This window comes from Dioscorea cayenensis, chromosome 5 (genome assembly GCF_009730915.1).
Source record: "Dioscorea cayenensis subsp. rotundata cultivar TDr96_F1 chromosome 5, TDr96_F1_v2_PseudoChromosome.rev07_lg8_w22 25.fasta, whole genome shotgun sequence".
Lineage (NCBI taxonomy): Eukaryota > Viridiplantae > Streptophyta > Magnoliopsida > Dioscoreales > Dioscoreaceae > Dioscorea > Dioscorea cayenensis.
The window spans coordinates 11897356-11910728 of NC_052475.1; the positions used below are offsets into that span (position 1 = coordinate 11897356).

General features: G+C 37.1%; 1 protein-coding gene across 1 annotated transcript; it reads left to right on the forward strand.

Annotated features, from left to right (window-relative positions):
* Positions 1-679: 679 nt before the first annotated feature.
* On the forward strand, positions 680-3857 carry LOC120261462 (G-type lectin S-receptor-like serine/threonine-protein kinase SD2-5). Its single transcript, XM_039269368.1, has one exon. It carries the CDS (start codon positions 1157-1159, stop codon positions 3686-3688), a length of 2532 nt encoding a protein of 843 aa, XP_039125302.1. The 5' UTR covers positions 680-1156; the 3' UTR covers positions 3689-3857.
* Positions 3858-13373: the final 9516 nt, after the last annotated feature.

Genomic DNA, 13373 nt, shown 5'->3' on the forward strand with positions numbered 1-13373 from the left:
AAAACCTAAATAAATCAATCAAGAAACTAAAAAAATGAGAGCAGACCTAGGAAGGGTACTCAATCAATGGAGAGGGTCTGGAATTAATTCCCCCTAGGATTTTTTAAGCATTTAAACCTTAATTTTAGATCAATTTGAGATTTATTTTGGCTGTGGAAACTCTACAAGCATGGCAATATTTTTCTAAAGCTACTAGTACTTCATTCAATACGAGATTTGGGTGATATATATATATATATTTTGAGGATAAATTATTAATAGCATGTACAATAAATGATTAATTTTCTTTTATTGCAACAAATATAATCTTGTATTTTTATTATCAAAGTCAGTTCTTCAAAGTGGCCCACATTCTCGACTCAAATCCCCAATTCTTTTCATAATATAATAATTCAGAATTTAATTTACAGGTCTAGGTCTCTATGACGTACCAACAAATGAATATTTTTAATGTCCGGCTCATCCAACAGTGGCGCACAGCAATTGACCAGGGACAGCAAGTGATGATTTATATACAACTAGTCTAAATTGAGATGGTACAAGGGTAAATAATGGCAGTATTGTTTGAACCAACACCTTTGCATTCTGCTAGACAAATGGGTGGTGTTGACGTTCAAATTCTGTCTCAGATGATCGACCAGGGACAGCAAGTAATGATTTATACGCATCCAGTCTAATTTCATTTAAGAGAAAAAACAAGGGCAAATAATGGCAGTATTGTTTGAACCCACACCTTTGCCTTCTGCTGGACAAATGGGTGGTGTTGACGCCCAAATTCTTTCTCATATGATCAGTTGTAAGACCGTTGTTTCACATGCCAAAGCCGAGATCGAAGCCAAAACCAGAAAGAGAGTAGGCCTGACGGAGAGAAACTGTTTTTTGAGGTTTGGAAATTGGAGGCTAGTGCCCTTGAATGAATCTCGTGGACAAAGTTAATGCCCACCCACTCAAGCTACTCATCCTCATCTGTTCAGCTCATAGACTATACCTTTATCACCTACCCTTTCTTCTTGACAAAAGCCCCCCCTCCTTGTGAAGGATTTACAGGAGATTCAAGGTGAGATCTTGCTTTTAATTTCGATCAGACCTCGTCTTTCCAAAGGAATGAGTTTGAGGTTTGGGTGTTGACCCTTTGAGCTCATGCCATGCTGGGTGGATGAAAGTGGGTTCACTCCTCATGAATATGGGGATTCCATCTGCCTTTTGTTTGGCAATTGGTGGCCTTTACATCGTTCTCTTCTTTGTTCTCCCATGGCCCTCCATCTCAAGCGTCCAGAGATACAAGATTTCACCTGGGTTTGGAGCTTCGGAGATGTCCTGGATTGACAATGATGGCCTATTTCTGCTTTCCAACAGCTCCAATTTCGCTTTTGGTCTCACCATCTACAGTTCTACTAACACCACCTTTTTCTTGCTTGTCGTAATCCATAAGAGTAGTTCCACGATCGTGTGGACGGCCAATCAAGATTCACCAGTGATCCAGTCCGACCTCTTTGTTTTCGACACAGATGGCAACGCCTACTTGCAGTCCAACGGGAGGATCATCTGGTCGACAAACACCTCTGGCATGGGAGCCACATCCATGGAGCTCCTAGATTCAGGAAATCTGGTTATGCTTGGAGCCGACAGTTACGCGCCGCCTTTGTGGCAGAGCTTCAGTCATCCCACAGACACCGTTCTATCCAGGCAGAGTTTCTCGGAGGGAATGATGCTAGTGAGCAAGCCAAATCCGCACAACTTAGTTTGCCGTCTCAAGATGGAATCAGGTGATATGAGGCTCTATGCTGATTTCAGACAACCACAACCTTATTGGTCGATACAGGATGACAAGAGGAAAATTTACAATCAAGCTGGTGGTACCATGTACTCTGCTTCTCTAGTTTCTAATTCATGGAATTTCTATGACCGAAACCAATCCCTTCTATGGCAATTCCTCATCTCCGGTGATCCCATGTTTCCCAATGTCACATGGGCTGCAGTCTTGGGTGCAGACGGCTTCATTACATTCCATAGTCTTCCGGATGGGGCAAGCACCGGCAGCACTACATCTTCGACCAATATACCTTCAGATTCATGTGATACGCCCGAACCCTGTGATCCTTATTTTATCTGTCACGAAGGTACTCGGTGCCAGTGCCCTGCGGTTTTAAGCTCCGATGACAACTGCAATCCTGATGTGGTTTCCCCTTGCAGCTCCTCCGCCTCATCCTTCAACCTTGCCAAGCTCGAGGATGGGGTCGGCTACTTTGCAACCAGCTACACCTCACCAATGACTTCCAAATCCAATCTCTCGGCTTGCCAAGCATCCTGCTTGGGCAACTGCTCATGCCTCGCACTGCTCTTCCATCCAGGATCTGGAAATTGTTTCTTGTTTGATGAGATCGGGAGTTTTCAGCAATCCGGCAGTGGTTATACGGCTTTCATTAAAATATCAGGTGGCGGCGGCGATGCCCCCGGTGGTGGCGGTGGCGGGCATAACTCAATCATTATAATAATCATTTGCGTCACCACTGTGCTTGTTATAGCTGGCCTAATTTTCATTGCATATTGGATTCTTAAAAAAAAAAGAAAGCAACCAGCTGAGCCACCATCACCATGTTCATCAGAAGAAAATAGCTTCTTGGAGAACATGTCCGGAATGCCAGTTCGTTTCAGTTACAGAGAACTTACTGCAGCTACTGATAATTTCTCTGTCAGATTAGGCCAAGGTGGGTTCGGCTCAGTCTATCTAGGAAAGCTTCAAGATGGCACCCAAGTTGCAGTAAAGAAATTAGAACACATTGGGCAGGGAAAGAAAGAATTCCGGGCTGAAGTATCCATAATTGGAAGCATCCACCACGTCCACCTTGTCAGGCTCCGAGGATTCTGTGCTGAAGGTATTCACCGGCTTCTCGCATATGAGTACATGCCCAAGGGATCACTAGACCGATGGATCTTCAAGACGCACAAAGAGGGCGCGCAGTTACTGGACTGGGATAGGAGATATAACATTGCTCTGGGGACGGCCAAAGGTCTGGCTTATCTTCATGAGGACTGTGAGTCCAAAATAGTCCATTGTGATATCAAACCTGAGAATGTACTTCTTGATGAGAACTTTGAGGCTAAAGTGTCTGATTTTGGGTTAGCTAAACTGATGACCAGAGAACAGAGTCATGTGTTTACTACTCTTAGAGGCACGAGGGGCTACTTGGCACCAGAATGGCTCACCAACTATGCTATATCTGAGAAAAGTGATGTTTATAGCTATGGAATGGTTTTACTAGAGATCATTGGAGGGAGGAAGAATTATGATCCCCGGGAGACCTCGGAGAAGGCAAATTTTCCTTCTTATGCTTTCAAGATGATGGAGGAGGGAAGGCTGAGGGATGTTTTGGATGAGAGGTTGTTGAATTTCATTGAGAATCAGAAGCACAAAGAAGAGGATTCCAGAGTAGAGACTGCAATCAAGGTGGCATTGTGGTGCATACAGGAGGATATGTCCTTGAGACCATCCATGGGAAAAGTTGTGCAGATGTTGGAAGGGGTGACTGAGGTACCTCATCCTCCCACATTGTCTAAGATGGCCTTCAGGCTGTATGCCAATGTGTTCAAGCCTCTTACTTCAAGTGAGGAAGGGACATCATCAGGACCCTCTGATTGTAACAGTGATGCATTACTTTCAGCTGTGCAGCTCTCGGGTCCAAGGTAGCTCCGGCTTTTCCAATGTCAGCTTAGGTTGATTCGTTTTTTTTTGGTTTGCGTTATTTTCCCTTTGTTCGTAATAAACCTTTGTGTGTACTAGTTGTTCATACTTGACATGTAGAGCTTTTGGGATACCTCTTTTTAAAAAAAACCATCTCAAAGCATGCTATTTTTGACATGGTTGTCTGACCTGGATCACTATAGTCAGTTCAACTAGAAAAATCAAAAACTGACCATGCCCTTTTGAACCGGATATAAAGAAACCTGATGTTAACTCGATGACCCGGTGAATTTACCTGAGAATTTATTAACCCAACTAAATCTACATATTAAAAGAAAATTAATTTTTTTTTTAAGAAAAAGAGAGAATGAAAGGAGTGAACTACGTTGAGAGAAAGTGAGGGTGGTGGCGAGAGCGAGATGCAAGACAGAGAGTGTGTGTCTCTCATAGTATGAGTGTATTTTTTGTTTTTTATTTTTGTGAGGGTTGGGAGTCTTGGGAATTGAGAGGAGAATTATTAGGTTTATTTTAAAATATTTATATTTTAAAAAAATTAATATATATAAAACTACAATTTTAAATATTAAATTTAATTATATTTTATATATTCCAAAAATAAAAGAAAGGATATAAAATTAAAATTTTAAATATCATATTTAACTCATTTTATTTTTTAATTATTAAAATATAAATTATATAATTTTTTTATTAATAATAATTATTATTGTGGGCTCCTTTTCTTTTCCCATCCGGCCTTTGATTAGGATTGACCAGATAAAAAGCATGGATCACAAATCAAATTTTAATATTTTGTTGACTTCAAGGGATTGTGGGTTCATGACTTTCATTAGAGGCAAGCCCCTAGTGTTAATTACCCTGGACATTGTCACAGGAACCTCCGATTATGAAAATAAGTGTGAAGAAAGAAACAGATTTCGACAAATAAATTTTATTCATGAATTCATAGACTTCATTGAAAATACAAGAAGTTTGGAATTTAATCATCTTGACACAATAATAATTGTAGCCTTTTATCTCCTTCCGACTATTTTGCCTAAAATCGCGCTTTGACTTTTGTTTACTTTTGGTCTTCGTCAACGGTCGAAATATGCATCTTGAACATGACTTAAAAACTGGTGAAGTTGTGTCTTGGATATTTGAATTTACATCTTGGACTTGATTTGGAACTTGATTTGATTCTTCATAAGCTTCGGCTTTCATGCTTGTGAAGTTTTATTTTGCAATTTGTGAACTCTCCAACGCTTTATCCTTAATGTTATTGAGCTCATTTGTTGATTTGTTTGAACTTAGAACTTGGACTTTGAACTTGCATCTTGGATTTGATTTGAAACTTGATTTGATTTTTTTATAAGCTTCGGCTTTCATGCTTGTGAAGCTTTTTTACAACTTGTGAACTCTCTAACGCTTTATCCTTGAGGTTGTTGAGCTCATTTGTTGATTTGTTTGAAACTTGGATCTTTGATTTTGTATCTTAGAGTTAATTTGGATTTCAAGCTGTGGATTTCCTATGTTGATGAATCACAAACTTGGTTTGACCTTTCATAAGCTTCGGCTGTCATGCTTGTGAAGCTTTTTTGTAACTTGTGAACTCTTCAACACTTTAACTTTGAGGTTGTTGAGCTCATTTGTTGACTTGTTTGAAATTTGTATCTTGAACTTTGAAACTTGCATTTTGGGCATTTGAACTTGAATCTTGGATTTGATTTGAATTTCAAGTTGTAGATTCTCCGTATGATGAATCACAAACTTGGTTTTCGGCTTTTTCAGTGAACTTCGGCTTTTATGCTTGTGAATCTTTTTTGCAACTTGTGAACTCTTCAACACTTTAGCTTTGAAATTGTTGAGCTCATTGGTTAACTCGTTTGAAACTTGGAACTTTGACTTTTAAGTTTGCATCTTGAATTTGATTTGGAACTTGATTTGATTTTTTTTATAAGCTTCGGCCTTCAGGCTTGTGAGGCTTTTTGCAACTTGTGAACTCTTCAACGTTTTAACTCTGAGATTGTTGAGCTCATTTGTTGATATGTTTGAAACTTGGAACTTAGACTTTGAAATTGTATCTTGGATTTGATTTGAAACTTGATTTGATTTTTTTTATAAGTTTCGGCCTTCAGGCTTGTGAGGCTTTTTGCAGCTTATGAACTCTTCAACGCTTTAGTCTTGAGGTTGTGAGCTCATTTGTTGATTTGTCATTTTTTTAATGCTTTGATTTTGATTTGATTTTTTCCTCTTTTTTTTTTTTTAGAGTGCTTGGCTTTTGAAGATCTGGAAATTTCTTCATCACTCTTAAGAGAGTCAATGGCCTCGAACAGGGTCCATGAGCTCAAAAGAGAGTTTTATGGTTTTTCTTTAAAATTTTTCATCACTCCTAAGAGAGGCAATGAGCTCAAAAAGACTTTTATAGGTTTTGGAATATTTCATCACTCGAAAGAGAGTCAATGGCCTCAAACATGGTCCATGAGCTCAAAAAGAGTTTTATGGGTTTTGGAATTTTTCATCACTCGAAAGAGAGTCAATGACCTCAAACAAGGTCCATGAGCTCAAAGAGAGTTTTATGGGTTTTGGAATTTTTCATCACTCGAAAAAGAGTGAATGGCCTCAAACAGGGTCCATCAGCTCAAAAAGAGTTTTAAAGGTTTTGGAATTTTTTATCACTCCTAAGAGAGTTAATGGCCTCGAACAGGGTCCATCAGCTCAAAGAGATTTGTCATCACTCCAAAGAGAGTCAATGGCCTCAAACCGGGTCCAAGAGCTCAAAGAGAGTTTTAAAAGAATCTTCAATAGCCCATCCGCTTCCGTGATTGTTAAGAGGCAATGAAGAGACCCTCCAAAAGAGAGCAGTCGACATGCATTAGACATCGCGGTAAGCTTAAGGGGGTATTGTGAAATTACCAAAATACCCCTCATCTTCGCTAAAAAGCCTTTTTTTTCTTTTCTTTTTTTTTTCTCTTTTTTTCCATTTAGATCCTCTAACTTTTCATTTTTTTTCACATTTTATCAAATTTTGCAAATAAACCCCCAAACTTTCACATTTTAATATTTTTTCATATTTATTAATTTTTTGCAGTTAAACCCTCGAGCTTTCGTATTTTCACACATTTTCACATTTTTTGCATATATGTCCTCAATTGTTTCATCATTTTTTTTCTCCATGGATTTTGCATAAAAGTCCAACTTTCTACAAATGTATTTTTTTACCAAGACAGAGCCCTCTTTTTTTTCTTCTCTCTTTTTTTCAAATAACGAATAATTACATTTATAAGCATGTTTAAAATCAGCATGTTAAAAGTTCAAAAAAAAAAAATACTAACTAGAGGAAAATCTACAAGCCAAGACATGAGATGGAGATTTTGATTGAGAAAACATGCCACCATGGATACATAAAAGCATGTTGCCACATATACAATTTATTGCTCACTTAATAAAGGAGTGCATGGTTAGTAAAAGCAATCCAAGTTACGGATCCTACCATGGCATGGATTGACATGGGAGTGAATGTAGATTTTTTGTTTTGTAAAATAAAATCCAAACATTTTTTCTTTATAGCATAGCTACAACCAGAACATGTATAAGCATATATATTTTGGATGGAACTCTATAAGAGCATCTACCTCTTTCAAGCTTTAAACACTTGACGAGCTTCTCAAGCATGCCTCGAGATTTGTGCTAGGGTTATGAACATCATCTTGCTTGCCGTGGTGGAGCAATTGATCTTTTCCTTCTTTTTTTTAGGGAAACATCAAAATGCCAACAAGTCAATTTGATGAAGAACTTCATCGATGATCTCTTTTTATGATTGAAGTTTGTCTCTTGCCATTTGATCTTCTCATTGCCTCTGGATGGAGATCGAGATCTGGGATCAGAGAAGAGAACAAGCAACGAGGCTTCTTATGTTCTGCCAGGGTGGTGACGGCGGCAGAAGCCATATACATCGTCACCACCACCACTAAGCTATCCTCTGTCTTTGTGGTAGTGTTTGGAGAAAGAAAGAGAGAGTGGGGGAGGAACTAATAGAGCCGAAGGACCATTGTCAGACTCTGACGATGTTTGGATTCTCAAGTTTCTCTTCACAAGAATCGGTCATTATTGATCTCCTCAATGCCTTAGAATGAAGATCGGAACCTGGAATCAGAGAAAAGAGATAAAGACGAGGAGGAGCAAGGTCTCCGATGACGCCACGACCATCACCACGCCAATTCTCTTAGTCTTCTTTTCTTTCTTTCTCTTCTTCTTCTTTCCTTTTTTCTTCTTTCTCAGTCTCTCCTCCTTCTCTTCTTTTTCCATTCTCTCGTCTCTCTTGTTTTTTCTCTTTTTTTTCTTTTTTCTTTTTTCTCTTCTTTTTCCATAAATCCTCAACTTCCCCCCAAAAATCCTCAACCCCCGAGAGATTTTTTTCTTATTCCCTTTTTCAAATTTTTATTTCAAAAATCCCTTCTTATCCATTTCTTTTTTTATTTCTATATTCTCACTCGTTTTTTTAATTTTTGATTTTTAATTTATTTTAATTTTTTTTCACGTGACAATTTGTGGCTCACGTATTTTTTTTAAATTTTTTTTTCATTTTAGCCCTCATATATCTTTTTTATTTTATTTTATTTTTTTAATTTTTTTCTTCTATTTCTTCTTTTTTTTTTTGAAGTCTATATAAACAATTATAATATTTTTTTTTATATTTTATTGTTGCCTCTGGTTCAACCCTAGTTTAACCCAGTCGAATGCATTAACCCTTGACCTCTAGGTTTAGGCAGGCCAATGATAGAGTTGGGTCTGAATACCTTGATTTTTTCATACCTAAATTAAGTAAATAATTTTTTGTTAGTATCTTTTTGTGTTTATGTCATCCTGGTTCATCCTCTAATCTTGTGGGTGTTCTCTGTACCATGCGAACTTGGTTAAATTCCACATCCCTTGAAGCTCATAATTGCTTCAGAATTAATTGTTTTCCATTGTCAGAAAATCTCCTTTATGTTTTTGCCTAAAAAAATCAATTTGGAGCGTACTCTGAAGTTTGGATGGTCAAATATTTCTAGCAGCCTTTGTATCTATGCGGAATACCAGTGTATTTCTAATTTATTCCTTATATTATATATTTTAAATTCTATACCTGCTGTTATGCTATATAAAATAATATGACAATACACATTTGAAAAGAATAAAAAGTATGAGAGAGAAAAAACAAAAGAGAGACAAAGAGAAGAGTGAAGAGATAAGGTGGGCAACAATAGCTAGGAACAATAGGTGAGGGTTGTGAAAAGGGTTCTATTGGGTTGGTTGGTTAGCTTTAGGGCATCTTCAACCCAACACCCAAATCTCAAATTTGGGGTGGGATTTGGGTGTAGAGTACTCCAACCCACACCCAAATCTAATCCCAAATTTGGGTTTTGTAATAGTACAACCCCAAATTTGGGGTCCCACATTATGTTTTATTTTTAATTATATTTTCTATTTTTTTAATTTTTTTTATTATTGTAATGGAAAATATAAATTATTAATCCATTATGATAATTATAAGTAGTTATTTATAATATTAATTTGTGTGTAATTAATTAATAATCAATAATAATAATTATTTAATTAATAAATAAAATTGTTGATTATTAATATATATTTAATTAATAAATTAAAAAATATAGTTGTACAATTTTTTAAGTTATATTTTTTAATAAATTATTTATAAATTGTAATTAATGTTTAATTAATTTATTGTTAAAATGATTAATTTCAAATATCTTTATTAAATATTAATAAAATAATATATGAAAAGAATATTATAAGAATATTCTTTTTTGGAGTAAAATTTGAGATTTGTGGTTGGAGTAAAATTTTCTGTAGCAAGACCAAATTTGAGATTTGGGATAGAGATTTGGGATTATGGGTTGGAGTAAAATTTTCTATAGCAAGACCAAATTTTAGAAAAACATTCACAGGATACTACCCAAAATAATATTCATACTCTATTATTGTTGAGCTTACTATTTATCAGAATGGATGATTTGCAATCATAAGATTCAAATCCTATGGTTGCTAAACGGATGTCCATGGAATTTTTATTATGAACGTTCGTGGAAGATTGACACTCAAATAATATATGTCTACACATAAAATATATATAAGGTAAATTCAAAAATATTAAACTAAAATAAGAATCTAATTAAATAAAGTAGAATACCTAGTTTAGTCCATGTATTATACCCAAAGTGCCCTTTTAGCCCCTATAATATTTTTTGTCCCTGTAGGATCCCCGTTTTTTTTTTCTTTTCATTTTGCGTCAAATAAGTCCCTCCCCCTAACGCCCGTTTGATTTTCCGTCTGTGAGGATGATGTGGCAATTTTTATGAGTAAAACATTGTTATAATACCTAGTTTAGTCCCTGTATTAGTGCAAACTAACCCTTTAGACCCTTATTATTTTTCGACCTTAGGAATTCTCTCTAATTGAGGAGTAAAGGGTCATTTTGAAATAATAGAGGGTTTAAACTGGGTATTATACCTAAAAAATTAATATAAAAAAGGGATATCCTAAGGGCAAAAATAATATGAGGACTAAAGTGTCATTTCAAAATAATAGAGGGTCTAAACTGGGTATTATACCTTAATTTTTTACTCATGAAATGCTATGTCAAACAATGGGCGGCGTTAGAGGAAGGGACTTGTTTGACATAAAATGAAAAATACAGGGATCCTAGAGGGACAAAAAAATATTAGGGGGACTAAAAGGGCACTTTGAGTATAATACAGAGACTAAATTAGGTATTATACCAATTAAATAACATCTAAATGTGCTAAGCATATCCGGATAAGGGTGACAATGGGTAGGGAATCTTAGATCCCCGTGAGAACCCGACCAAATAGTGGTGTGGATTCCCCATTTTCCTCCCTTGCAGGATGGGGATGGAGGTCAATCCATCTTGGTTTCCTTACATGGTGCAAAGCAGAAGAGTATTCCTTGTCCGGTGGGCATTCCTAACCTAATTATATTTACATATTAGTCTTGTAATTAAATTTTAATCAATTGTAAGGCTGAGTAGTTTTGTTGAGGTTGTTGAACTCTATATATTAGATCGTATTGTTGTATTTGCATAGATTTTAAATTTTATGGTTTATTGTAGATTGTTAAACATTTAAGAGTATTATTTTTCTTTTTAAAATACTTTATATGTTAGTTTTATTTAATGTAATGAAAATTCTTAGGCAAGTGCATTTGTATTAAATAATTTAAAAAAACTTGCAATTTATAGATGTCCTACTATAAAAGGAACCCAATGGGGATCCTAGCAAGAATAGGGCAGGGATGAGATGGGGATGTGGATCCTCGTGGGAATGGAGATGGGAGATTACTCCCTACATAAGGGAATTGGGGATGGGAATTCCCCATTCTTTGGGATGGCAATAATCCCCAAACACAACCTCACCCGATTCGATTCCATCCCGATCCGATCCGAGTTTGACGGGGAAAACTCGGTTTGATCAGGTTTCGAGTTGGGTTCGGGCAAAACCCTACTAATGTAAAGCGGGTGTGGGTGCGGGTGCGGGTATGGGAATCCTAATACCCGACCCGAACCAGAACCCGAACCAGAACCCGAACCCGAACCCGAATTCGACCCGAAATTCAATTAACAAATATACCCAATTATATCTACTCAATTTTTTTGTTAGGGTTTTTTAAATTTCTTCTCTATGTTGTTGAATTTGTCTATTTTGTGTTGCTTTGAATGCCTATTTTCAATTCCTACTCTATGGTGTTCATTCAAACAAAAAAAACTATGATTTTTATTGACATTTTTTATTTTTACTTGGTATTTTAATTTTATTTTAAATGTTTTTAAATAGGGTTAAGGCGGGGTGGGTATCCCAGCAGGTACCCGATTACCCATATGGTGTGGGTGTGAGTTGGGGTTTTGAAAACCTATTGGGCTTGGGTATGGGGACATGGTAACGGGTGCGGGTACTGGTATGGCAAAACTTGCACCCGACACGACCTGCACCCATCCCTACCTGCTCCCATCCTTGGCGAGGAAGGGGATAGAGAGACCACTCCTTTTCACCACTCCATCTTGTAACCACCTTTACATCGTACACACAATTTGTCACGCCTTGACCCTAGCCGGACAAGTGGCAATCGCCATGACAACAAGGAGTAAACCCTACAACGTTCCACATCCTAGTCACCGTAAGGCTCAAAACAAACCTGCTAACACCGCTTACTAAAGAAAGATACAAGGTCCATAATAGGGCTAGCCAGGGTTCCACATACAACCAAAAAGTATAGATACATGAATAGTACAAAAGCTCAAGTCTAGTGGATACATAAAATTTACATGCACACTGCACTAACCAAAACAAGGAAAAAAAAGGAGGTCACTCTACTGCCTGGCCAGCACAACCTAGTCCAACATCATAGGCTGAGAAAGGAGAAAGGAGAGTGGTGAGTAGTAGGCGTTACCTAGTGAGTGGTGACAGCATAGAGATAGCAGAATAAATAAAGTACTTCAAATAGTAGTAACCACAATAATAATAACATATAAAAGTAGTTCTAAGTATTCGACAAGTTAATAGATTACACAATGGTTCATAAATAGTACAGGAAAGTAACATTTTCCAACACATTAAGTACCACTCAAAATATAGGCTGGCCTTAAACAATTCCCAAGCTAATCATGGCCGCGACTAGCTACGGGACCACCAAGGTGTTTTAAGACTTTTTAAAATTCACAAATGCTGCCTTCCTTGGTGTTGGCCACTGAGATCCCCGTGTGGTGACCCCCGGTTTCTCATATAAAAGATCCCCTGTCAATGGCTCTGCGCACCTCTTGACTAGGGTAAACTCAGGGTTGACCACGCCGCCTCCCATCAGGCCAGACCGTGGAACCCCATGTTAGGATTATGCCCTCGAATGCGAACGAGGATACTTGTATTTGGGCATTTCATTTGTATTATAAATTTTTATTCTTATTAAATAGGCATTTATTTTGATATTCATATAAATCTTGTGATGACATTATAATTAGTTTTGAATATCATAGTCCATGTGTATTAAGTTAAACCTTCTACTCTTTGTGGAATAAAGAGGAGAGCACTAGAAGAGTTTGGTACTTATACACTTAAATAGTTCGCAAATCGGAGAACCTTAATTGGGCATTAAAGGTTCATAAGGATTTGTATGACATATACTTTGACAAAGAGTGCTAGTTGAACATTATGGAATAGTGAGAGCATATGTCATAAATGTATCATTGGGAATTGGTGTATTCGAACATGACTCGCATCAATCCAACCACATGGGTTTTACTCTTTGACAGTCAATGATTGGGATTGTTGGTTATGATCATATGAGTGAACCTTAGACCTGAAGTATCATGATCACAATGTACTTGTGATGTCTAGTCTGTTACTAGAGTTGTTAGGCTCAGTTCACCTTTTGGTAGGGCCGACCTCGAAGTGCGACTATATCAGGCAGGTAGTAGTTGTGAGTGATCGCCAAGAAGGAATTCGTTATCTCGAAAGTAAATGAGTCAGTATCCTATGCGACTATAAGTATGTGAGATTAGAAGACCTCAGCCAAGGCAGTCAAACTAATGGTGTGGGACACGAAGGGTAGTTTAGTAATCTCACCCCACTATAGTTATTTGCATATGATCAAGTTCAGTGTGTTTGACAATTACCATGGCTCT

Bases quoted from the DNA above. Each gene is read 5' to 3' on its own strand.
- LOC120261462 (XM_039269368.1), top strand. From the start codon at position 1,157: ATGAAAGTGGGTTCACTCCTCATGAATATGGGGATTCCATCTGCCTTT.